Consider the following 25,795-nt stretch of genomic DNA (forward strand, 5'->3'; position numbering starts at 1 on the left):
GCATCTTACAGCTCTGTACTATCCTTACACACAGGTACGCTGCACCTCTCAGCTCTGTACTATCCCTACACACAGGTACGCTGCACCTCTCAGCTCTGTACTATCTTTACACACAAGTACGCTGCACCTCTCAGCTCTGTACTATCTTTACACACAGGTACGCTGCACCTCTCAGCTCTGTACTATCCCTGCACACAGGTACGCTGCACCTCTCAGCTCTGAACTATCCCTACACACAGGTATGCTGCACCTCTCAGCTCTGTACTATCTTTACACACAGGTACGCTGCACCTCTCAACTCTGTACTATCTTTACACACAGGTACGCTGCACCTCTCAGCTCTGTACTATCCCTACACACAGGTACGCTGCACCTCTCAGCTCTGTACTATCTTTACACACAGGTACGCTGCACCTCTCAGCTCTGTACCATCCCTACACACAGGCACGCTGCACCTCTCAGCTCTGTACCATCCCTACACACAGGTACGCTGCACCTCTCAGCTCTGTACTATCCCTACACACAGGTACGCTGCATCTCACAGCTCTGTACTATCCTTACACACAGGCACGCTGCACCTCTCAGCTCTGTACTATCCTTACACACAGGTACGCTGCACCTCACAGCTCTGTACTATCCTTACACACAGGCACGCTGCACCTCTCAGCTCTGTACTATCCCTACACACAGGTACGCTGCACCTCTCAGCTCTGTACCATCCCTACACACAGGTACGCTGCACCTCACAGCTCTGTACTATCCTTACACACAGGCACGCTGCACCTCTCAGCTCTGTACCATCCCTACACACAGGTACGCTGCACCTCACAGCTCTGTACTATCCTTCCACACAGGCACGCTGCACCTCTCAGCTCTGTATCATCCCTACACACAGGTACGCTGCACCTCTCAGCTCTGTACTATCCCTACACACAGGCACGCTGCACCTCACAGCTCTGTACTATCCTTACACACAGGCACGCTGCACCTCTCAGCTCTGTATCATCCCTACACACAGGTACGCTGCACCTCACAGCTCTGTACTATCCTTACACACAGGCACGCTGCACCTCTCAGCTCTGTACCATCCCTACACACAGGCACGCTGCACCTCTCAGCTCTGTACTATCCTTACACACAGGCACGCTGCACCTCTCAGCTCTGTACTATCTTTACACACAGGCACGCTGCACCTCTCAGCTCTGTACCATCCCTACACACAGGCACACTGGGTCTCACTGCTAATATTTCCAGTTCCACACAACAATCATAATGACCTCTTCATGTTAATGCCCATTTTATATATGATCTGAAGCTAGTCTTTTCAGTGACAGGAAATGCCCGCTGACTTGGTTATTCAAGTGATAGACCCTATGAGGTCAATGAACGGATAATCCCTGAGTTTTAGACAACTTGCCCCTCGGAAAGGCAAAGTTTTTTAACCGGGTAAGTCTTTGCCCCACTAAAACTTAGATAGAAAAGAGGCAGGTAATAGCTTAAACTTACCCGGTTAGAGAGGATACTCGGTACTAACTGGATAAAATTATGTAGTTAATTCTGGATGGAAAAATAGCAGTCCTGACTTTAGCTGGATAATGACAAAAGAAATCCTAGCATGACGAAGGTGGAGTCCACCTGTTCCTATCCCTTTCCTTAATAAAAAAAGTGTTGGCCAAATTCCCACCCCTAGCAACCTGAATCTCTAAAAATGGCCCCTTGAATTGAATACGAAGTGCAACAGCACTGACAGCTCCTGGCTCCTTAGTATCAGTTTCTGCACTTCACTCTGGAGATAAAGACCAATCCCCTTCCAGAACTGGATACAGTTATCTGGTTAAGTTTAGCCAGTTAAAGTTACTCAGTTCTGAGTGGGATTTGGTCCTTTGGCTTTCAGCTGTCAGGGAAGGGACCAATCATTGGTCTTTTCACCCAGCGTGAAGTGAATAAATGAAGATTAATGAGCTAAGAGCTGTCAGCTCTAATACGCGTAGTATTCAGCCCAGCGGGCCACTTTTGCCGATTCGGGAGATGGGGATCTGGACAACACATTTTTTTAAGGTAGGGGAGATGGGGGGGATCCACACCTGCTGGACATGCTCGTTGTTTTATTTTTCCCAATTAGCAAACTCTGGTGAAGGGCAAAGGTACCCGGATAATTTTTCTCTGGGTTACTTTAGCCAAGTATATTCAGTGGGAGATTTACCATGTTACGTCCCGCTGAATATCCTGACTAAAGTTAGCTGGTCAGCTTTAACCAGCTAACTTCCAGCTCACTGCTCCACTGAATATTAAGATCTGTATTTTTCTGAACAGCTGGAGAAAGGGACCTGTGTGGTCGCTAAAGCTCATCTCTAAAGCTCGTGTGCAGCATCACTTTGGATAATTCTTACGTTAGTCCAATAAAGTGTATCATAGCCTGCATTCCTGTTGCTTTGGCATCCCGAGGTGGTAAAGTGCTTTCCTCTGATTATCTTAGGGGGAGCCTGGGAAACAAGGACTTTCAGGATCCAGCGGTGACCGTGGTCCTCCTGGCCCTGTTGGCCCACCTGGTTTGACTGGTCCTGCTGGTGAACCTGGACGTGAGGTGAGAAAACATCTAATAATGGGAAACCTAGGCAGATGTGTTAATCAGATGTGAAAATTAAGTTCCTTGTTCTCAAATAGCATAGTCTGCCTCAAGTACGCCTCTTCCTCACCACCATCACCATCATCATCATCATCATCATCAAATGCCGTCTTTGACATGTGAAGGCTGGCAACTCTGGTGCGCCAACTCTCTCTGTGCTCAGCTTTTCTCTTCATGTGGTCCATGTTTGATCATTTTTTAATGTCATCGTCCCAGAGTGCGCGCTCTCTCTCTCTCTTTTGCCTTCTCTCCTGCCCTCCAGCACCAGATTAGCTAATCTGCCACCAGTATCTCCGAGTACATGACCAGAAAAACTCATGTTCTGTGAATTTTCCCTTTTAAAAATAGGCCCAGAGTAGGAGCTCAGGTCCCTGGACTGCTTCCAGCAGGAGAGCAGCCAATATTTAAAAGTATAAGAAAAGTATTTCACAACAGACTAGGGACTTCTACTTTTTCAGTCTTGGCTGTGAAAGGATAAAACAAGTGTCTTATCTAAAGCTGTTCTGCTTGTCATCAGCACAGTTAGTCATTAATATCTTTCTTCATTAAACATTGAGAGCACCTACTGGCTGTGCTCAGGTCTAATAGGATTTCATTTTCCTTGTTCCTCTCTCTTACTCATCTTAATGCCCACCTTTGAGAATTGATATGTAATTGCTCATGCTGGAGATCCTCTGTAAGGGGGAGGTGGGAGGGTTGGGGGGGAGGGAGGGAAGGGATGTACAGGGAAAAAAGGAGGCATATTATGATTGTTTACTACTGTTATGTTTGCTTTGATTTGTTTGTACAATTATCTTGCCTCAATAAAGATAAATGAAAAAAACAAAACATTGAGAGCAAATAGATCCAATAAGCAGCTCACCTTCTGATTACACATTTCCTTTGAGTCATATCCTTATGCCAGTTGCTGTGCCCCAGTACCAATTACAAATCATATACAAATATCCCCAATCCAGTCTAATGATGCTACATTATCTTACGTTGTAATGCAAAAGCAAGCCCTCCTATATGCCATCTTAGACCCAATACCCTTTATCCCTCCATCTTAGGAAAAACATCTTAACTTGTAAACATGTTATTTCTCTATAAAAAGAGGAAGCCTTGCTGTTTTGCTGTTGATAAGAGACAGATGTTAATTAAAAATGACCCTTGATTTCAGATAGTCCCCTTGATTTCCCAGTCATTTGATATACTTTTAGAAATACGTAGAAAACAACTAAATGCCGAACTAAGCTCTGCTTGTTCCACTGTGTATCACTTCTGCTGAGCCTGCCTGTAATGGAGATCTGAGACTTCCAATAAGAGCCCTAACTCTAACTCAGATTCCACAGTTCCTCTTCACGAGGTCTCTTACTACCTCCCGTCATCTCCTGCTCCCTTTCATTTGTGATCACATCCTTCCAGCTCAGCATTCCTCTATAATACTTCCACCTGTTAAATGCATTAATTCTCTATACTGCCCCTGAGAAGGTGCGTGCACTCAGTAGCCTTTTCTTTAGCGTTAGTGATTTTTTTTTTGACCCATCTCAAGTGAAACCGGCTTCTATTGGTTGAAAGGACCACGCGCCTTTATTCACAACAAAGGGCTTTCCCTCCATTTTGTCTCCAACCTCAGCCCAGCCATCACAGCTGGAGTGCACAAACCATGGCTTCCTCCTGGCTCAGAGGCCACATCTCCTTCCAGGCGGGCTCCCGAGTTCTGGCTTGGAACTGAACCCAGATCCTCCTTATGGCAGTGCGCAGCACTGCCTCTCAGCCACCCAGCCAGCCTCCTTTTCCTTTAGCCTTAAGGGCCTGTTTTTCAAAAGTGTGTATACACACACACACACACACTCATGTAACCCAATTTGGATTTGGTTTCCTTCTTTTGTGAATTGTCATAATCTTTGGCTTCATGGTGTTCAAACAAGTTCTATATACCTTACTGTGTCTCTTCAAATTAGATATATAGGGGTACGTTTGCACATAGGTGCCTAATTGCAAACTTATGTGCAGACTTTTATGCTTGTGATATAACCAGTTTTCAAACACAAGGTAGTCACCTGAGCTGTATTCCTTTCCATATTGGGTTGTTGTGCTGCTATAAGCATGTGCCCACTTTTAAGCCTTATGAAACAGGGGCATGATATTACGTGCATTCTCCTCATGCCCTTTATGCGTGTTCAATATTTAAAACAAAGAGGCAGCTTTGACTAGCCTGCATAATTGGACATGTGCACATGCACTGTGTACCCACGAAACTTGTAACTGATTTTCAGAGGGACACCACCCAGGTAGATTCCCTTTTAAAATTTCCTGACTTAAGGTGCGTGCGTACAAAGTGACTGTGCACCTAGCACATGATTTTTCTGCAGACGGCTGATTGGAAGAGCAAAACAGCGTGCATACAGTTGAAAATGCTAATTATACATGTGCTGTCAGTGTCCCTTCCTTAAACACCCTTCAGGAATGTGTCTTTGTAACTTGATTAAAAGTGTGCACGCTGCAGAAGCCAACGTGTGCTTTTAGCTGGACCAAGAAGTGCAATATTCAGCCAGGGCAGTTTAACTGGGTAATTAGCAAAGCTGCTTACCTGTTTCTTTCTTCTCAATTGTGTTGAACGGGCAATGTCAGGAAATATCCATAGAAATTTATATTCTTATACATTCTCAATACTGAATCCCTTTCTGATTGAAAGGCAAATTGCACTATTAAAGTAGCTCTATTTTCTACATTCATTTCAAATGAACTCTCCAGAAATTGAGTAAGATTTATATCAGCTTCAGGCATTCTACCTTGACCCTGCGTTTCTATTTGTTGTGATTGAGGAACATAATAAGTTTTTGAGATAACAGGTAATGCGTTCTCTGAAAATGTCAGTATATTTATTAGATAACTTTTGAATAGATGCAATGGAGATACAAGTTTGGTGTTAGGGAAATTCAATATTCTTAAATTAAGATTCCTAACTTGATTTTCCAGCATCTCCAATTTATCTGCTTGCATTTTTTCTGATTTCAATAAGTTACCATGTACTTTCTCTAACTCAATAGTTTTCCCTTCTAATACAATTGTTGTTCTATCCAGTTCTTCTAATTTTCTTTGTATTTCCACATTCTTATTCAGAACATTATGGACCTCAGATGTTAATTTATTTATGGATGTTTGCATAGAAACTATCATTATACCTATTTCTTCTAATGTCAATTTTTGAGATTTTATATTTGAACTTTCACTTTTTGTTCTCATTTGGATCTCCACCTTTCCTACCTCCATTGAAGCCTTTTTTATATCATCCTTAAGTATAGGGGGCATCCATTTCTGGTTCCCAGAGCCCTGTAAACTAGGGATCATCGGGGAGCAAGGTAGATTTTCAGCTCCCCTCTGGTCACCTAATGGTGTATACACAGTTCTTATCAGGGACTCCTCGTCAGGAGTCACACTTTCACCCATACCGGATGGAGGCTCAGGTGTAACTGGGGCACCAGGACTAAGTGATATTCCGTTTGCCTGGGAGCTCAGCTCCTGCTCCTGGCCGACTCCACCCGCAACCTCAATTGGTGCTACGGATGATGTTGCTGCAAAACACTCCTCTATCCATGTTTGATAAAATTCCACTTTAGGTGTTGAAGAGGAAGCTTTCACTTTAGCTTTCCTCTTTGTATGGGACATCCCAAAGAGGAAATATATAAGTTTGTGGACAAAAACAAAACCAGTTTAAATTTTTAACAATACAGTACTCACGGCGGGATTGTGTCCGCAGTTAACAATGCAATAAATCAATCGTTGCTGTTAAGCAATGGTCTCCTGGCAGCTGGTTTCACACAAAGTTCCACTTTCTTTCAAGCTATTCCAAGCTATTCTGGGCTAAGCCGGGCAAAGCCACGCGCCCCCCTTGGGCACGCGCGGCTTAGGTGTCACGCCGATGGCAGTGTCGCACCGCAAGGACGCGGCTTTAGTACACCCTCTGGCTCCTCCCCTCTAGCCAAGGACCACCGGGAAATGCAAAAGAAAAAACAGGAACAAACCTGCAAAAAGGGAAAATATCAGGTCTCAGGTATATGGGGTTTAACCAGCTGCAAAGATATACTGCAAAAACACGGCTTTAGTACACCTTCCGGCTCCTCCCCTCTAGCCAGGGACCGCAGGGAAATGCAAAAGAAAAAACAGGAACAAACCTGCAAAAAGGGAAAATATCAGGTCTCAGGTATACGTGGTTTAACCAGCTGCCCGCAACATGTGTACTTTTACCTGGGGGTGTGAGAATGTTCCTAGTGGCAGGCAAAGGGTGTAGTAGGCAAACAGTCCTTGTAAATTTGATTTTCAGATCTCCACGTAGTTTTTTGCACAAATTCTCTGCCCACACGACAAAGGTGTAAAGTCTGTGGGTACTGTGTGCCTCTAGCTTTCCCAGCCACCTATAGCTGACCTTTGCGCTTTCTCTAAAAAAATGGATTATCTCCCCCTCCATCCTGCCAGCAGGAGGAGAGCAGTGCCTTTTGCCTGCCTCTGCCGGATTCAGTTTGAGGTTTGAACAACGCAGGGCCCCGTAGACTCGTGGGACCTGACTGCCCTGCATGTTGTTTGTTTTTGTCCTACCCTTGGCTCTCCATGCTGTCCTGCTGCTTCTCCTGACATGTTATTGCAGTTGATGCCACAGTTCGATCCTGTCTCACATTCAGCCCCTTACACTACCTCTTCCCTAGCACTGGCCCCACGCAAACTATTCCACGTTCTCTGCTGCCAGAAATTGCACCTTGCCATCTGTTTGTACAAACAGCACTGCTTGTCCCCTCCCTTCTCAATGCCACAGACTACCTTTTGCTTTCTTATCTCCCTATCTACATGGAAGAGCCTATAGACGAGCTTTTTTTTGTTGGCCTGGCAGTCTTCTCCTGCTCAAATCAGAACAAACCTCTCCCTGGACTACAATACCATGAGCTTTTATTTTGCCCATTTGATAGTCAAATGTACCCCTTCCTCCCCTCCCCGCCTCTAGCCCAAGCATCACAGTGTCAGTCCTTGACCAGAGGCTACAGATCATGGTTCCTGGAAGCTTGGTGTGTGTGCACCCTGAGCCTGGCCACTAGATGTCGCCGCTATGTGATAGCTGAGATTCCCTCCCACCAGGGGCCTCTGAATGTTGCCTCTGCATCAATGTCACCTTTGATTTCCCTGGTTATCTCAGGTGACATCTGTGACGCACTGGGTGAGATGGTGGCATGGATTGATTCCAGCTTTGATGCTCTGGATATCTCAGGGACTGTCCTTGGCCTCGGGTGACATAGTTATCCAATAAGATCAACAAACTCTGCTGTCAACATGCATTAGGCACTAGTAGTAAACAAGAGGGCAAGACCAACAGCGCAGCATTAAACCACCATACACATGTTTCTTCCCCAATCACATTGCTCTGGGACTTTGTGGCTGGAGCACAACGAGCACATTTCTGGGGTAGGGCCATGATGAGGGTGTTGAGCGCTGTAAAATGTACAGCAAAAAATCCAGAAAGCGGTATACATGCAGTAACACTAAGCACAATAATAATAAAGGAGCAAAAGAGAAAAGCACAAGAAAGTATTATTGCATGTGCACCACTTTCTGTAGTTTTGGTCTTTTGTCCGTGGCTGCCCACCTCTCTTTGTTGTTTTGCATACCCCCATTAATCAACATGGCCGCTCAAAAGTCATACGCGAACAGAGGATTAGGATCCCCTGCCCCCCTTGATACTGCGGTAAGGGCCGCAGAATTCGGCCCTTGTCTTGGCCCTAGCCGGTCCTGGCCAAATTTCCTCGGGAGTCTGGGGGCCCAAGCCCAGTGCCTCTTTGGTACTGGAGTGGAACACTGTCCCTATTCCGGCCCGCCCACGGATGCCCACCCCCTCCCCCATCCCCTCACTCACCCTCCATATCAGGAAATAGGAGGGAGGAGGAAAGTGACCTTGCAGTGCCTTGGGCCACATCCTGCTCCTTCTCTTCCGCTGCTGGGTCTGAGTCACGCTTTGAACCAGCAGCGGAAGAGAAGATGGAGGAAATGGCTCGAGGTGCGGCAAGCAAGGCTGCTTATCCTCCTTCTATTTCCAGATTAGGGGGGGGGGGGGAGCCGGCATGGAGCGAAGGAGAGTGAAAGAGGGGAGGGGCAGTGAGCTAAAGAGGGAGAGTGAGCCATGGTGAGTGAGGGGAGAGGGTAGGGGGGAGTGAACAAGGGAGAGGGGATGAGGGGGCAGAGTGTGAATGAGGAGATTGCTGAGCATGCTAGTGGAGTGAGAAGACTGGAGGGGGTAGGATGTGAGGAGGGTAGTGGGGTGGGACATCAAAGCGGCTTTGGGGGGGATAAGGGAAAGAGGGGATGGGATGGGATTTCAGAGTCTGCGATGTCCTTTCTTTTCCAGCCCCATCCCAATCTTAACTCCTCCATCCCCATCCTCAGTCCTCTCTCTTTTGTCTTCATTCCAGTCTTCCTTCCTTCCCAATCTCTCCCTCTTCCCTCCTTCTATTCTTCATCCCAATCTTCCCTCCTTTTATTTCAGCCTCATCTCCAATAGTCCCTTTTTTCCCATGTTCCCATTCCTGATCTTCCTTCCTCTTCCCCATTCCTGATCTCTCTTTCCTCCTCTCGTTCTGTTCATTCCCTTTCCTTATCCTCCCTGAATCCCCCATCCTCTCCTCCCTCTCTGTGCCTGTATCCTCTCTTCCCTCTCTCCCTCCTGCCTAACATTCCATGTTCATTTCCCTCTTCCGAGATATCCTTTTCCCATTCCCAGATCCCTTCCCCTTCTTCCTCCTCAGCCCCAATCACGAAGATCCTTTTTCCTCTAAAGAGCAAAATAAATTAAAAGGATACAGAAATGTAAGAAAATGACTTTAGCTTTATATAGTAAAAAAAAAAAAAAAAATTACGTTATTTAAATTAAAAATATATGCAAATTTGCCAGATAATTGCAGCAGAAGTTTGAGAATTCTGCCACAGAACTTGCCAACTCTTGCTGCAGAATCTTGAAAAAATCTGCTGCAGGAAATCAGGGCCTCTGCATATGAACCACTGCTACCATATCTTGCGGAGACCCAGGCCTCTCATTGATGTTCACTTGTTTCTGATTAGTTAGAGCTGAGCTGTTCTCACTGACCCATTTCCTAGACTGCCATGGATTGATGCCAGCTTCAGTTCTTTGGGCCCGCTCAAGCTTCATTGGCTGAGATCTTGCCATGCATTGATTTGAGCTTTAATTCCTCAATACTTTCTGTGACCAAACCCTGGTTTAATCGATTCATTTTTGTAAAGGCAGGAAACAGGTATATAGAAGTAAATAAATAAACACATAGACCCCTGGCATTGGGCTCCTCACGGAGCACTCTTCCTGTGTCAGAACGTAGGCAAGTTCTGACACAGGAAGAATGTGGCAATCATTTTCTTGTTGCTTAATGAAGAAGACCGATTGGAGTCAAGGCCATATCCACGTGGAAGTCAGACTCGAAGGGTCAGGTTAAAAGGATGAAGCCATGCTTCTGGCTCCAGCAGCGATATGTGCACAATTCTGCTCCATGCACCCCGTATTAAAAAGGACCTTATTCACGGGCTGCAATAAAGAATCGATTTCTCTCCTACAGGGTAACTCCGGTTCCGATGGGCCTCCCGGACGTGACGGTTCTGCTGGTGTCAAGGTAAGGCATTGCCAATCACATCATTCTGTTGTGGTGCTTGTGTTCTTCCGGCGTAATCGTGCTTCCTGTTGATTCCTCACGTCAGCTGTCTCCTGTTATTTTATTGCCCGCTGTCCCTTGTCTGATGGCCTCCCTTTTCTTCCTTTTCCTTGCAATCGCTCGGTGTCATTCGTAGAATCCATGGGGGTGATGAGCACAGGTCTGTGTAAGCTCATAACTTTTGAGTATTGTGAATGGTAACTGACTGACACAGAAAGTAAAAGTTCAGTTGTCAAAATTAAGGGAAACATCATTTTACAGTCAAAAGGACGAGGGCCTCAGGAAGTAGTCCACAGTCAGACGTGACCAAGACATCTTGCAGAGAGGTGTTTAAAAATTAATGAGGCATATTTTTAGCTTCTAGTCCCATCCATGTATATCTATGAAGATTACAATCAACAATGGCCATCTAAGACACTCAAAAGGAGGCTGAATAGAATGAGCATTTTTCTTACTATAGTCTAAGAAGCTATATAATTGTTGTAGACCTGTCCATGAAAGGTAGAGAGGGGACCAGGAGTGATGCAAGTCAACAGCTTATGATTGTAGTGCAGAATGCAGAGAACATCCCCTCCAAATAAATAATTTAAAAAAAACCTTCAATAAGTTTAGTGGGATGTGACAGTACCCAGTCTCTCCTCCCTCTGCCAACAGACTTCCATTCTAATGGAACAGATGCCTCTTTGCCCTCCTCACAGATTATATCTCACCCTGGCTTCCTTCCACCCATGGGTATATCCCATTCTGCCCCCTTTTTTATAGATACAATATATCACCCATAGATATACACCATGGGGTCCATATTCAATAAACCAGTGAGTAACATGTTGCCCAGTTAAATATAATTGTGCCAGTGTCTCATATTGTTGGAGTAGATGGACAGATATGGTCTTTTCAGGAATTAAAAAAACAATATTCAGTGGATAATACATGTTTTTATGCATATCTTCAAGTGAGGCATTACATTTTTTCTCTGAGAAGGTTGGACCTTCAGGGATAGGTAACTAAAAATGTAAAAGCAATGATGTATATAGAAACCAGTGTTTCACATGGTTTTGTTGGTTTATACTTCTTTAGTGCATATTGTGGATGATGTTGCAGAAATGGCAGAATGAAGTAGGTTCAAGATTAACCACACATTCATATCAGGCATATTTCACAAAGATTAAACACATTTCAGACAGTGTTAACTTGAAACTCAATGCAAATACTTGATGAGATATTTTATAATATCACAAAGCAAAGCGTTTAAAGCATCCATTGCACATACTGATGTCTGTGTTGTTGGTTTAAGAATGGGGCACACTAGGTCATGTGTTTCGGGCTTGTGAGGTGACCCCATTGTTTGGGGGAAAGGTTTTGAGATAATTGGGAAACTTGCAAGGTCACATTATACCAGCTGAAGCGGGTCTTGTTTTATTTGCAGATACGTCAAGATTAGGAGTTAAATACATTTCAGAAACTGTGGCTTTTTTATTAGCCAAAAAGTCTACATTGTTGACTTGGAGACCTCCCCTTCTCTGATGCAGTGGAGAAATGCTTCACATCAGTTCTTAATTATGGAAAAGGATTCAGTCAAATTTGGGGCTAAAAGGAAGTAAAGGGGATTTTTGGAAATTTGGAAGGATTATATACATTCTCTGACCCCTAGAATTAGAAGTTTGGTGATCAATGACGTATGAGAGTTGATTGTTCTTGCCAAATATTATATATTATGCTCATGCTGATTATTCAGTAGGATGGGAAGGATAGGGGGGATTGGGAGAATTTGTAAAATGGGGATTGAAGTTATATTGTATGGTCTCTAGGATGTGTCCATTTGTATGATGACATCTTATTTTAGGTGTGGCGTGTAAAAGGAACAATTATATGTTACAGCACAGATTTAAATGTAAAGATAACTGTAATTTTAGCCATATATTCAGCGGGTGATGTCTCCCACTGAATACACTCAGTTAAAGTTAACTTATCTGGGTAACTTTGCCCCTCACTGGCTTACTGATTGTAGAAAACCAAAACAAAACCAAACAGCTAGGCAACTGTCAATTTCTCCTTCTCCAACTTTAATAAGATTATTGGGTTAAGTGGAGCTTGGTCTACGGGACGGCATATTTAAAACTCAGAGTCTCAAACGTAGCCAGACAAAACCATTTGAATATCAACTGCCATATATTTTCCCACAGCAAAAATCCCCATGGATATATCCCACCCTGCTCCTTCCTCTTGGATATACAATATGCTGCATGGATATCTCACACTCTATCCCCCCAAATAGGATAAATACCCCAATGGATATGTTTTACCCTGACTCCTCCAACAGGATATTTCTCAACACTGGGCTGCAATGACTCCCACCCTGCTCACTCCCAAAGGACACATACCCTTTCATGGGATATTTTCCTCAAACACAACCTATTGGTCTGTCCCACCCTGTCGTCCCTCCATTTTGTATATCCCCCACCCATTGATTGCTCCTTAATTATATCCGTGGTAGGTAGTTATTTCCTGATGAGCTTCAGACTGGTGGACAGTTTCTCTTCCAAGATGGAATCTATGGTGTGAGTCTCCGAGGGTGCAATGTGTGTGTCATCGAGGAGCAACGTGACTTACTAATGAGATTTTCATCTCCAAACAGGGTGACCGTGGCGAGACTGGCCCCGTTGGGGCTTCTGGAGCTCCTGGGGCCCCTGGTTCTCCTGGTCCCGTCGGTCCTACTGGCAAGCAAGGAGACCGCGGTGAAGCTGTAAGTATTTCCACTGGCGATGGTCTTTAGTCTTGGTTTCAGCAGAGGGAAGGTAGTTTTTCAAAATGTAGTTTCATTTAGTTTATTTTTTTGATTTATTGCAGATTATCACGCTTGTAAATCAGAGCAATGTACAAAGCCATTTCCAGGGGTAAAACAATGGCTTTATCCATAGAAATGGGTCTTTTGAAAACCGCCTGTCCTAGATGCCCAGAAAAAGTACGCCCTTAGGGCCTTTCTGCACACAGTTTTACCTGCAGTGCCAAGAGGCATTACTGGGGGCGGAGCCAGAGAGGGGATTGGAACCACATGGATAATTTTACATTTTCAAAGCATACACATATTTTTTTTTCTCAGAAAAATCTACCTGCATGAATTGGAGTTTTCCTGAGATAAGTTTCAAAATGAAAATATATGCAAACTTTTCACACAGAAAATTGTTGCACAGTCTTGGGTGGAAAGTACCTGTGGACTTTGCATTTATTTATTCATTAAAAAAAACCCCCATATATACCACCTATCAATTACTAGGTGGTTTACAATAAAAGCATTCATAATAAAACAGAAATTCATATCCCTTATGTGGTCAGTCTTAAAATGAACCCTTTAATGGGTGGCTCTTGATAGCATCACAAAGCTATTACTGGAAATCTGCTTCCATAATCACATTAGAGAATCTCTTCTCACACTTTTACTTTTGACAATATGCAACCCTTACCAGGTTGATATATAAATCTTTATCAGTTGATCTCTGGCTCTTTAAATTTATAGTATAGATGCATAATAGACAGATACTGTAGAAGAATGAGAGCAGCAAGAAGCATACCTTAAATGATAATGTTTTAAGACAGTGTAGGATGTGCCGGCAAGATGTGCAAGAGAAGAGATACCAAATGGTCTACTAACCAGGCAGTAGTTCAGGAAACTGCCTTCTTGTCAATAGATCTCCTAGAGCCATAGTTAGAAAATTTGCCAATGCTTTTGTAAATATATGCAAACCTGTCTGCTGCAGCCTGCCTTTCCTTCCTGATCAAGATCACCTGACTGCCAAAATTATTCCGTCACACCGTGACAAAGTGACTTTGAGAAGACACTTCTGCCCTGAGTAGCATTCACGGTAGTCGGTGCCCTCACAAAGGCGCTGCGACAAAGCAAAACAGCCACAAAAAAGAGTTTATTTAATGTTTGTCCCAATCTGACTTTCCCCATCAACAAATTAGTATTCTCTCCAGCTTGTGGCCTCCTTGCTTACAAATTACAGAAACACCTCTTTTCATGACCAGTGAAAATAAAACTTTTCAGGGGAAACAATTCTATAATTTATATTCACCACTACAATTTTCAACAAGCACAAGTGTAAGCAGAGAGTCTGTTGTGCGGGATCTTTCCTAGCCTGGACTGAAATGTCCATAATGTGGACAGGTTTTCTTATGCTGATCTCCCTTTATTACATTAGCATGTTCTGTTCCTCCGTTATTACTGTGGACGCTCAGGTTCTCAGTATCTCTCTCTTTTTTTCCATAGGGATCTCAAGGTCCATTGGGCCCAGCAGGGCCGGCTGGGGCTCGTGGCATACCAGTAAGTAAGCTGTGTTGCAAACCCATATTCTTGATAAATATCAGTATAATAAAACAGTGTTAAGAAATTATTATTAGCAGTAGAAATGTGGTCGTTGCGTTTCCATTTGTACCATTATTTAGCATTCAATCTATGGTAAGCGGTCACAGGGCCGTAGAAACTGAGCAGGTTGCGATGACTTGCAGGAGGTTCTCCAGATGTTGGAAGTCACAAGTCTCAATGAATTTTACTTTCAGGGTCCCCAAGGACCTCGTGGTGACAAGGGAGAGGCTGGTGAAGCTGGTGAGAGAGGGCAGAAGGGTCACAGAGGTTTCACTGGTCTGCAAGGTCTGCCTGGACCTCCCGTGAGTATCGGTCTTATTTATTTATTTATTTATTTAAAGGAATTTATATACCACTTTATAAAATTAGATTTTGTCAAAGTGGTTTACATTAGAGAAAAATAATAAAAGAAAAGAATAAAAGAAAAAGGTAATAATTAAATAAAATTAAAAAATACATAAAATTGCTTAATAGCCGGAACGAATTCTCAAACGTGAAGGCGGATGGTTCTTTCATGTAAACTGGGCCAGCTCTAAGATGTGCTTAGCCTGAAAAACCATCTTGTGCTCCATTCCACACACACACTCACTCAATCTTTAGAAACTGCAATGTAGGGGACTCGCTGTTGAGGAGCTATACACCCTCCATTTGGCTACTGTCTTCTCGATGTCCTCACAGTGCAGTCTATCTGGGTACTGTCTTCTCGATGTCCTCACAGTGCAGTCCATCTGGGTACTGTCTTCTCGATGTCCTCACAGTGCAGTCCATCTGGGTACTGTCTTCTCGATGTCCTCACAGTGCAGTCTATCTGGGTACTGTCTTCTCGATGTCCTCACAGTGCAGTCCATCTGGGTACTGTCTTCTCGATGTCCTCACAGTGCAGTCTATCTGGGTACTGTCTTCTCGATGTCCTCACAGTGCAGTCTATCTGGGTAGTAAAGTTCCGGGAGCAGATGTTTGCTGTCACTGGCCCTGTTATATGGCACTCTCTGCCCAAAGGATGCAGGAGAGAGCCTTGTTTTAAAACTTTTAAAAAGTTATTTAAAACATTTGTATTCAAAGCAGCCTTTACTGAATGCTTTTCATCTAGTGATTAAAATGCACCGTGCTATATTTCTATTTAATGTGATTTGATCGGGTGAGTCATAATAGCTGTACTGCAACTGGCATTTGTAGAGTAAGTGTTTTGAAATCTTTTTTATTCGACGGAAAATGAGTCTCAGCTACCTGCTGTTAAATGAGTAAACATCTGTCAGGGTTGTTTGTACTGTTAGTTTTAATGTATTTATGCCGCTCAGAATCTTGGATAACGCGGCACATAAACAAACAAACAAACAAACAAACAAACAAATAAATAAATAAGCTGTGTGCCAAGCCTGATCCCAAACAAAATGTCGTGCCACACCAGACCCCGGGCACAGCATGACGGCCGTGCCAGACCAGCTAGTTTGCAGGTTTCTATAGTCTGAAATCCCTCTGAGATAAGAAGCATGTCTAGACGTCTGCAGAAATATTCCTTCAGAAGGACCGTAGTACTTGCACGCACCGGCCTACGTAATTAATTAATTAACAAGGCCCCCCGATGACGTACTTAGTCATTGTGTTGTGGACAGTGAGTGCTGATGTACTGCATGATTGCTTTTGTTTCCTCCATAGGGTACCTCCGGTGATCAAGGTGCGTCTGGTCCTGCCGGTCCTTCTGGTCCCAGAGTAAGTGAGAGATAAGTCACGTCCGGTGTCTTTGACATCCCTAATCACCTGTCTCCGCTACGAAAGGCGGGTTACAGAAACACCAAAGGAGGTTTAACGCTATGCTATGAACACAGAAAAAGCAGCTCTAAGGGGGTTTAGTCTGAGATAATTTGTAAGTAAAGAAGTTTGTGTTCTGCCGTGCAACAGTCTGACAGACCCAAAGTCATTACACAGTAACGCCCAAAGTCCTGTCATTACCAATGCCACTCGTCACACAGTAATACCTGAACAAACTTCAGCTGTTAGTCTGAGAAAGCGCCTGTTGTTGTCGATAGTTCTTAAATGCTGCTGGCTCACGTACACACAAGTAGGCAGAAATAGTGCACATGTACATGCTCACACACACGTGGAAATATTGTGTTCTGCTCCTATAAACCTATTGTGTGTATATACACATGCACGCACACGTACCTACATCTATACAGTCAGCTCACCCTCCCCGCCTATTTATACACGTACACACACACACACACATATATATATATATATATATATATATATATATATACACATAGAGAGAGATGCAGTCAGCCCTCCTCCCTCACATATTGTACACACGCATATTTTCCTCCTTTTTTTGTATTCTCAGTTCTTTGCCAGGACTAGCACTAGTTAGGATTTCTTAGAAGTGTTGACTTTATAAAGGTGATTCATGAAAGTTAAGGATGTTGGGATGGATCATGGTACAATTCTGTTGATGCCCTCATTTTTGTCTTATTAATCTCTACAGGGTCCTCCCGGTCCCGTCGGCCCCTCTGGTAAAGAAGGCTCTAATGGTCACCCTGGTCCTATTGGTCCCCCTGGGCCCCGCGGTCGTAGTGGTGAAACTGGATCTTCTGTAAGTATTATTTGTGCCCATAGGAGACCCATAGGTTGCAGATGGCTTTGTATGAACAGGTCTTGAAAATGTATAATGCAACAAGTGAGGCAATTGGGGTGATAAACTCTGTGGCCACCCCTCATGCCCATTTCTTGTGTGGGTGGGACGGGTTTCATAACATCACAGGTCTCTTATCCTGGTGGGAGCTGTATTAGAATGCCGGGGAGAAGAGGTACAAAGATACAAGCTAAAATCCAAGATGGTTGTTGTGTTCCCAGAATTATCTGTTCATAAACAGACAGCAGTGTTTGAACAGTCTTTAGTGCCTCTTGCTCTGAAGAGTATAGATAGGTTCCTACCTGCATTGAACTGATTGTAGATCATTCTAAAAAGGCTGAGAAAAGCCAAGCATTGTGATTGGCCAGGCAACATCACCTGACCAGATGACTAGGAATCCTTTAAACGCCCGGCTCAGACCTCATTAACTTTCTAACATCCATATACCCTGCCATTGGCACTTCTGCTATTCTAGAGATGATTGGAGGAGGAAGCTGGAAGATAAAGGGGGCTGGGGGTGAGAGGAGGAAGGAGGAAGCTGGAGCAGGAAATTTTAGGCAGGAGGATGGGTGATGGGAGGAAGATGGTAGCCGGAGGAGTTGGAGGCTAGGGGTGGGGGGGGGGAATGAGAGGAGAGCTGGAGGCTGAGGAGGTAATAGAGGAAGCTGGAGTTTTAGGGAGAATGTGAGAGGAGGGAGCTGAAAGCTGGATTGGGGTGAGAGGGGAGCCAGAAGTGAGGGAGAATGAAGACTGGGAGGGACATGAGAGCGAGAGAGAGAGAGAGAGAGAGGGGGGGGGAGCTGAAATGGGTGGGGGAAGAGAGGAGGTAGATTAAGGCTTAAATAGATCTGGAAGGGGTGATAGAAAAGGACAGAAGGACAGTCAGGGAGTGGTGATAGTGGGGGGAAGACAGAGGGCTGGAAGGAGTAATGGGGGAGAGATTCAGAATAGGAAAAGAAGCAAAGAGATAGAGATGGACGAAGAACAAAACAGAGTACAGAAAAAGTTGTCAGGAAGTAATGTGAAAGAGGTAGTGTAGACAAAAAGGAGAAAAGGAGCGAGAAGGAAAGGAATCAGAGAAGATAGGTAATTTAACTAGTGAAAGTGTGTGTGTATGTATATATATATAGATTATATATATATACATAATGAGGTCAATATTCAGCTGCACTGCAAGTAACAAATCTATCCAGGGAAAGTTATGCTGAATGTTCTCGGATAAAGTTAGGTGCATAATTTTATCTGGGCAAATTTAAGATTATGATTTTTTTTTGTGCACATAACTTTACCCAGCCAGCACTGAATATGTGCACTCCCCAGTTAAGCTTTGCCTCTCCAGTGTCTGCACTGAGGCCCCTTTTAGTGTGAGTTAATTTTATGTGTGCAAAATTTATTGGGCCAGATTTTCAAAAGCATTTACTCGAGCAAAACTGGTTTTTGCTCGAGTAAATACACTTTACTCAAGTAAGTGGGCTTTTCAAAATTGCTACAATATATGCCATTGAATTGTCCATAGGATTTACTCAAGTAAGTGCACTTTACTCGAGTAAATAGCTTTTGAAAATTGCTACGATAGTATGTCACATTTACATGCGTAACTCCTTTGAAAATGACCCCCTATGCATTCAGTGGGGCAAATATTCAAAGCTCAGCTTTTGTGCACATAACTGGAAAAGCTATTCATACACAGTCTTTGAATATTGACCTCATATGCTTTTAAAATGGCATGTAGTGTTCTCTTTCTGTTAGCACTACCTCCTGCATTATTTAGCAAACACAATGTATGTTATTACATTGGGGAAGCCACAGCTAGAATTGTCACTAACACATGCAAAAAAGACCATATTGCTCCCATTCTGAGAGACCTCCACTGGCTCCCTATCGCCTCGAGAATTCAATACAAAAGCCTAACTCTCATACACAAGACCCTTTTCAATGAAAATATACAATGGCTTCATGACTCTATCCGCTTTCATAAATCAGACAGACCCACCAGATTAGCTTACCAAGGAATCTTATACATTCCCTCTCCAAACTCACTCATCTCTCCTCCACAAGGGCCCGAGCAGTCTCCATAGTTGGTCCCACATTGTGGAACAGAATGCTCCCCCCCGACCTCCGCATAGAGCCTTGCATACAGAAATTAAAAAAAAAATTAAAAACATGGCTCTTCAAACAAGCCTTTGACCAACACCACCCACCCTTCCCCCCTGCGAGTCCATCTCTATTCCATTTACCACCTCCTTTCCTAATTTTCCGCCATTTTTGTTATTCTCTCACATGTTTGCTATTCTCTTACATGTTTTAATTTATCTGTCTGTTACATGTTTTAATTTATCTGTCTGTCATATTCACCCTTTCCGATGCAACCATCATTTGCTTCCCGATGCTACTTCCATACGCTATCTCTGTTTCCATCTCTACACTCTATCACCTCTCCTGATGCCACCTCTATACGCATCCTTTGATGATCTCTCCTTATGTTTCCAAGCGCCCCATTATACGTTTATACCCTCACGATATGTTTATACCCCTTTATAATAAGATCAATGTCCTTGGGAATCTGTAGTTTTGTACATAGTTCTTAAGTTGATCAACTTAAATACTTCTTACTTATACTATACTTTAATGATGTCAATTTGATCCATGTACTGGTGTTAACTTACTCCTTGTATCTGTATGCCTCTTACTATAGTCATTAGGCTTTTTGTAAACTATTATGATGCATTTATCTATTATGCTCCATTTTAATTACACTGTTTTATGCTCCATTGTAATTGCACTGTTTTCTTTGTATTATGCTCCATTTTAATTGCTCCGTTTTAATTGCACTGTTTTCTTGTAAACCGATACGATGTGCAAATGGCAATCGGTGTATAAAAACCTATACATAAATTTATTTAGTCAACCTTATATTCCGCAGTAGCCATTAAATAGCCCGGCGTTGTAACTTTTCCTCTCTCTTCTTTTGCTTGCTGAAGTCAACAGCCTGGGCGGTCTGGAAGTGGCCTGGAGGGAGGGAGATAAGAGGGGATGGTGGAAGGGCGGGAGAAGACAATTGGGCAAGAGGGAAGCAGGAAGATGGAGGAGTGCGAGATAGTAAGAGGAAGGAGGAAGGCTAGGTAAGAGAGAGAGGTGAGGTTAGGCCACTGAGGCAGAGGGATAGGAGACGGGGAGGTGGAGGTGGCAGAGGGAATGCTGCAGAAGCAGGGAGCGCAACACTTTTTTTTTTTGCTTTGCCGTGGCCTGTGCTTTCAGTACTGCTGTTGTCCTAGAGGTAAGCATGGAGGACTGTGAGGTGGGAGAGGGGAGGAAATGGAGGCAGAGGTGAGCACCCACAGGGAAGTAAAAAAAAAGCCAGCTCCCTTGCCAAGATAATTTTGTGTTTTGTGTCCTCCAGCTAACCTTTTGTGCTCCCTACTACTGAGAGAGCACAGCAGAGGACCCCACAGAAGGAGGATTTGCTAAGGGATACAGCAGTGTAAACATGATCCACATTGCATCTGCATTTTTATAAAACCCAGTTCAGATGGACACCTGAATTCCAAGCTTGGCAGAGACAGCCCAAACTGCATGTTTTCATTGCCTCAAAGGTGGAGATGCAGTAGATCCCCATTATTATATATATTGGCACTTTATGAGGTTTCCCCAGTTCAAAATACATACTTTCATTTTCTAGCCAGACTTTTTCATAATTTAGTAGATCAATGTATGCATCCCCAGTGTATCCCACGTTTAAACAGACATGGCAGAACGATAAAAAACAAGGACCACGTTCCTGTTTCATTCTTTTTCTAAAGGTAATCTTATAAATTTGGGGACTTAATATGGACCCTGGAAGGACCCTGTAGTGGGACACCAATTTTAATTTTATAATCAAAATTAAACATGCTATTTCTCAATTGAAAGAAAAAAATAGCATTTATGGGATGAATTTGCAAAGATAAGCAACTGTGTTCCTAAGGGAATTTTCAGGAGCTTAAAATGTACGCACCTAGAAAACAGAACAGGTGTTTTAATGAGTATTAGTCATCTCCTACTTCCTTTGAATATTGGATTGGACATTTCGTTAGACACTAAAATACCTGGTGAATAGCTCATGACTGCTTTAGACAGGGAGGATAATTTTCAAACATTCTCGCATAAAGAAAGTGGCAAAAACACGCAGAAATTACATCAATTTTCAAAGAAGGCATGCACACATAAGTCCATTTTGATAATTCTCCAAAACAATGCACATAAACTCCCCTGCACAGAGTCACACCTGCTCTTTCAAGACAGAACTTGTAGTGCATGTTTATGTACATGCAGCCTTTTTAAACTCAAAAGTAGTTGCGCAAACCCCTGTTCTACCCCTGCCCAACTCCTATCTTTAGTGCTCATCAAAGCATGCGCAAGATCAGGTTGTGCACACTCCTTTATGTACATAAACCTCAGGTAGTTTTATAACAAGCCATTTACGTACATAAACCCATGTTTTATGCATGTAAATGGCTTTAAAAATTGTCCCCTTATCCTATGAAGAATGCCCCTCGTGCATCCAACTCTAAGGCCACGCCTGTAGAGCACCCACTTTATTGGATATCTAACTTTGGTCGCCTAATGCTACTTTAGAATTTCCTGGGTATCTGACCGGTCTTTTTGCACCTCTGTGCTCCATTTCCAGGCATTTAACCCAGGCACTTATAGTTATTAATGCAAGGCTGCATTCCAGGGTGCATGGGGAAGAATTTACCTCCATTCCCTTGCTGCAAAAGGCACTTCATCTTGGTCCTCATGTCTCATGGTTTAACCAAAGCCTGTGTTAACACTTTTCACCTTACAGCTTGGATTCTGGTAATGCCTATTTAATTCCAAACCGGAGGCAGTCTCCACAATATTTTTAATTGAAAATAGTATGGTTGCTGTGTTACTTCACCACACAACAATTATAATTTAATTTAAGACTTCCTTTCCATGCATCAAGCCAGTCCAAGGTGGATTATAAAATGGACAAATCAATAAAAATAAATATAAAATAGAATAACATATACAGCAAATCCCCAGTAATACAATCCCATTGACCAAGAGACCTTCCATTCCATTAACCAGTGCAGCAACCTCCCATAACCACATATCAAATCCAACCCCAGTTTCTGCCCTCAGCCTCCCAAAATGGTAGCCGTATAAAAGCTTGATAACATACTAAGAACAGTAGTATTGCCAGGACACCAAATCCATCTCAAGAAGCAAACACCTCTCAGACATCCTGAAATTGGCTCATTTTTAGGTGAATTTTAAGACCCGTGCACGTGCACACGTGTGTGTGTTTTCCGGTTCGCACACATGAACGCAGCAATTTTATAACATATGCGCATATATGCGTATATACATGCGCCTGTTATAAAATCAGGTATGCGCACATACATGTGCGCACAACTTTATATTGACGCGTGCATGTGCGTGCAAATGCCACCTCGATCAATAAATGGGGGGGGGGGGAATTTAGTAGATACGAGTGTCGACGCAATTACCAGTTCATTCCCAGTTCACCCCAGTAAAGAAGAGGACTTCCTAAACTCCCTAGCTAACTTGTCTCACTTTAACCCTATTAGCCCTGACCCTTAAAAACCTGCTGACTGGCCTAGTTTTTATTTTATTACTTACCAGCCGTCCATAGCAGAAGTAACGTTACGCTGCAGAGGATCCCGGCGCGCACTTCTGCACATAAATTCTTATGTGCAGGTTTCATGTTATAGACTCTGCCCGCCCGTGCCCCACCCAAACCCCGCCCACTCCCTCCCCTTTTTTGACATTTTTTATTTGTGCGCATACCAGGAGATACACGCATACTCGCGCAGTTTTTAAAATCCGTGCGGCCGAGTCACGCATGTGTTCCTTGGTTTGGTGCTCATAGCACTTTAAAAATCCACTAGATATTTGAGTAAAACCTCTCCATTCTGCACTGACATGATAGTGGAAGTGGAGCTCTAGTCACAAATCTATAAAGTTAAGTCCAATAGAAAATAGTCACAACGTGTTTGATCTTTATTTCCATGTAAATCAATGAATGGAAGCGGAAGCAGTCACTGAACTCTTTAATAATACATTTTTATAAAATTGGATATTTGCTACAGTAAAACAAAGAGGAATGCTTTTTGGTCTAGGGCAGTGATGGCGAACTCCAGTCCTCCAGTGCCACAAACAGGCCAGGTTTTCAGGATATCCACAATGAATATGCATGAGAAAGATTTGCATGCACTGCCTCCATAGTGTGCATATTCATTGTGGATGTCCTGGAAACCTGGCCTGTTTGTGGCACTGGAGGACTGGAGTCCGCCATCACTTGTCTAGGATAATGGTATTTCATGGGGTTTTTTTTTCCATTTAAAATTGATTATTTCCTTAAATCTGACTTTTAGTGCCACAGGTATCTGTAGTACATATAACGCATGACCGTATATTCTTTCAGCTGTTATTACTGTTATTACACACACTGAGGACATTTACGGAGAGAAAGTGACCACCATACCAAAGTGTACATTAATTACGTATGGAGAGAGAGTGACAACTTTACCAAGTACTACACCAAACCGGCCAGTATATAATGGAGAGAAAGTTTGACAATATATAAGGGGAGAGGGTGACACCATAACAAGGCAGGCATTACATGTGGTGCGAAAGAGAGATTAGCATTGCATAATGGCGATGTTTTGTAATGGATGTTGGTTGCTCTCTTTTCTTTCCGTAGGGCCCTCCTGGTCAGCCTGGTCCTCCTGGTCCCCCTGGTCCTCCGGGCCCCGGCATCGACATGTCTGCCTTTGCTGGCTTGGGTCAGCCTGAGAAAGCTCCCGATCCTCTGCGTTACATGCGTGCTGACCAAGCCTCCAGTAACCTTCGTCAACATGATGCAGAGGTCGATGCCACTCTGAAATCACTCAACAACCAAATTGAGAGCATCCGTAGCCCTGAAGGTAGCAGGAAGAACCCTGCCCGCACCTGCCGGGACCTGAAGCTGTGCCATTCTGATTGGAAGAGTGGTATGTGCCAGCAGAGCAACCCAACACAACTTCATAGTGCTTGCGTAACTTCCTAACATTAATGTTTACTTTCAAAGATCTCTGCACTGCCCATATACGCACGTATATGGGCACACAGAGAACTACTGTAGCATTTTATAAATTGTTCCGATCTGGTCCATGCAGATTATAAAATACGCATACATCTATCCCCGAACGTGTGCGCGAATATTTGCAATGCATTGAAAGCACATATTTTTTCTGTACCTAGTTTAATTTACTTTATTGCTTTTATTGTACCACGTTTCAAAACAAATCTAAGTTATTTAAAATTTAAAAAAAGATATTTCTCAAGAATAAAAAGTGCAAAAAACCCCCCCCCATAAAACAACCATAGTTTAATCCAACTCTTATAATTGTAACTTAATTTTTTTTTGTTAGATTTAATTGATTTTATGTTGTAATATGTTATGTTGTTACATATTTAAAAAAAATACATGCATATATTTTACGTGTGAAAAAATGTAACTTGCATGCCTAAAACCCTGATTTATACATGGAGGCAGGTATATTTTCAAATATGCACACGAAATTACCAGTTTGCGGATCCTGCACCACACAGTGTGTTTCCAGGTCACGAAGACCCTCCTATTACTTCACACTAAGCTCCCCCCAGTTCATCCAGACCTTCCACCCATAATAGCAGAGAATAAACAAATCTGATCTCAGTTGAGCTAGACAATTAGCAGGTGTAAATTCGTGCGAATAAGTCACCTAATGTATTTTCTAAATCTCTTAAAAAAAAAAAGCAACTTGTGCACCTCTTGGCCTTGCTCTAGAACTGCCCCTTTTCTACACAAGTAAATGTGTGCATAAAACCAAAAATACGCACATACTTTTGCTATTCATAAAATATCATGTTTGCGAATACAAGCTACTTAACATGCATATATACTAATTTTACCATCAGAGGATATTCCCCTCATGAACAGAAGGTCATAAAACACTAACTTACCAGAAGGAGCACCCAGCATTCCTCTATCTCCTGTCAGAGGTCTTTAATATCAATGTACCACTGAAGTAGGCTTTCACTCAGAGCTTTACATATTAGATGAAGGCAGATAAGACCAATTGGTCCATCCAGTCTACCCAGTCATTCCCGTTCTAACTGCTCGGTCTAATGATACATCCCATCTGTCAGCTGAACAAAACTTGACCATCCAAGTCCTGTTTTGTTGTCTCCTCTGTTTGCTGCTTTGCCATTCTTGCCAAATGAACCTTTGATGTAATTCTTGCTAAATGAACCTATGATGTAATCCATACTTAATCAACTCCAAAGCCCTCTCCCGTTTCTTTTACCTAACACCGTTCTTATCACTGCTGTCTATATCTGTCCCACATGTGCTTACATTTTTCTTTTATTTCCCACCAAAATAAGAATATAAGTAGCCTTGTAATATCTTCTTTGTACTAGCTAAACAATATCCATTACATAATTTA

At 43.1% G+C, this 25,795-nt stretch overlaps 1 protein-coding gene across 2 annotated transcripts in view; it reads left to right on the plus strand.

Annotated features, from left to right (window-relative positions):
* Positions 1-25,795, plus strand: part of COL2A1 (collagen type II alpha 1 chain) — a 167,057-nt gene that overhangs the window by 136,278 nt on the left and 4,984 nt on the right. For both annotated transcript variants that reach the window (XM_029595088.1, XM_029595089.1), the window contains 8 exons: positions 2,477-2,584; positions 10,213-10,266; positions 12,941-13,048; positions 14,573-14,626; positions 14,863-14,970; positions 16,325-16,378; positions 17,151-17,258; positions 24,028-24,316. In XM_029595088.1, the coding sequence (XP_029450948.1) occupies positions 2,477-2,584; positions 10,213-10,266; positions 12,941-13,048; positions 14,573-14,626; positions 14,863-14,970; positions 16,325-16,378; positions 17,151-17,258; positions 24,028-24,316 (883 nt within the window). The remainder of the gene's footprint in view (positions 1-2,476; positions 2,585-10,212; positions 10,267-12,940; positions 13,049-14,572; positions 14,627-14,862; positions 14,971-16,324; positions 16,379-17,150; positions 17,259-24,027; positions 24,317-25,795) is intronic.

Source organism: Rhinatrema bivittatum, chromosome 3 (genome assembly GCF_901001135.1).
Source record: "Rhinatrema bivittatum chromosome 3, aRhiBiv1.1, whole genome shotgun sequence".
Classification (NCBI taxonomy): domain Eukaryota; kingdom Metazoa; phylum Chordata; class Amphibia; order Gymnophiona; family Rhinatrematidae; genus Rhinatrema; species Rhinatrema bivittatum.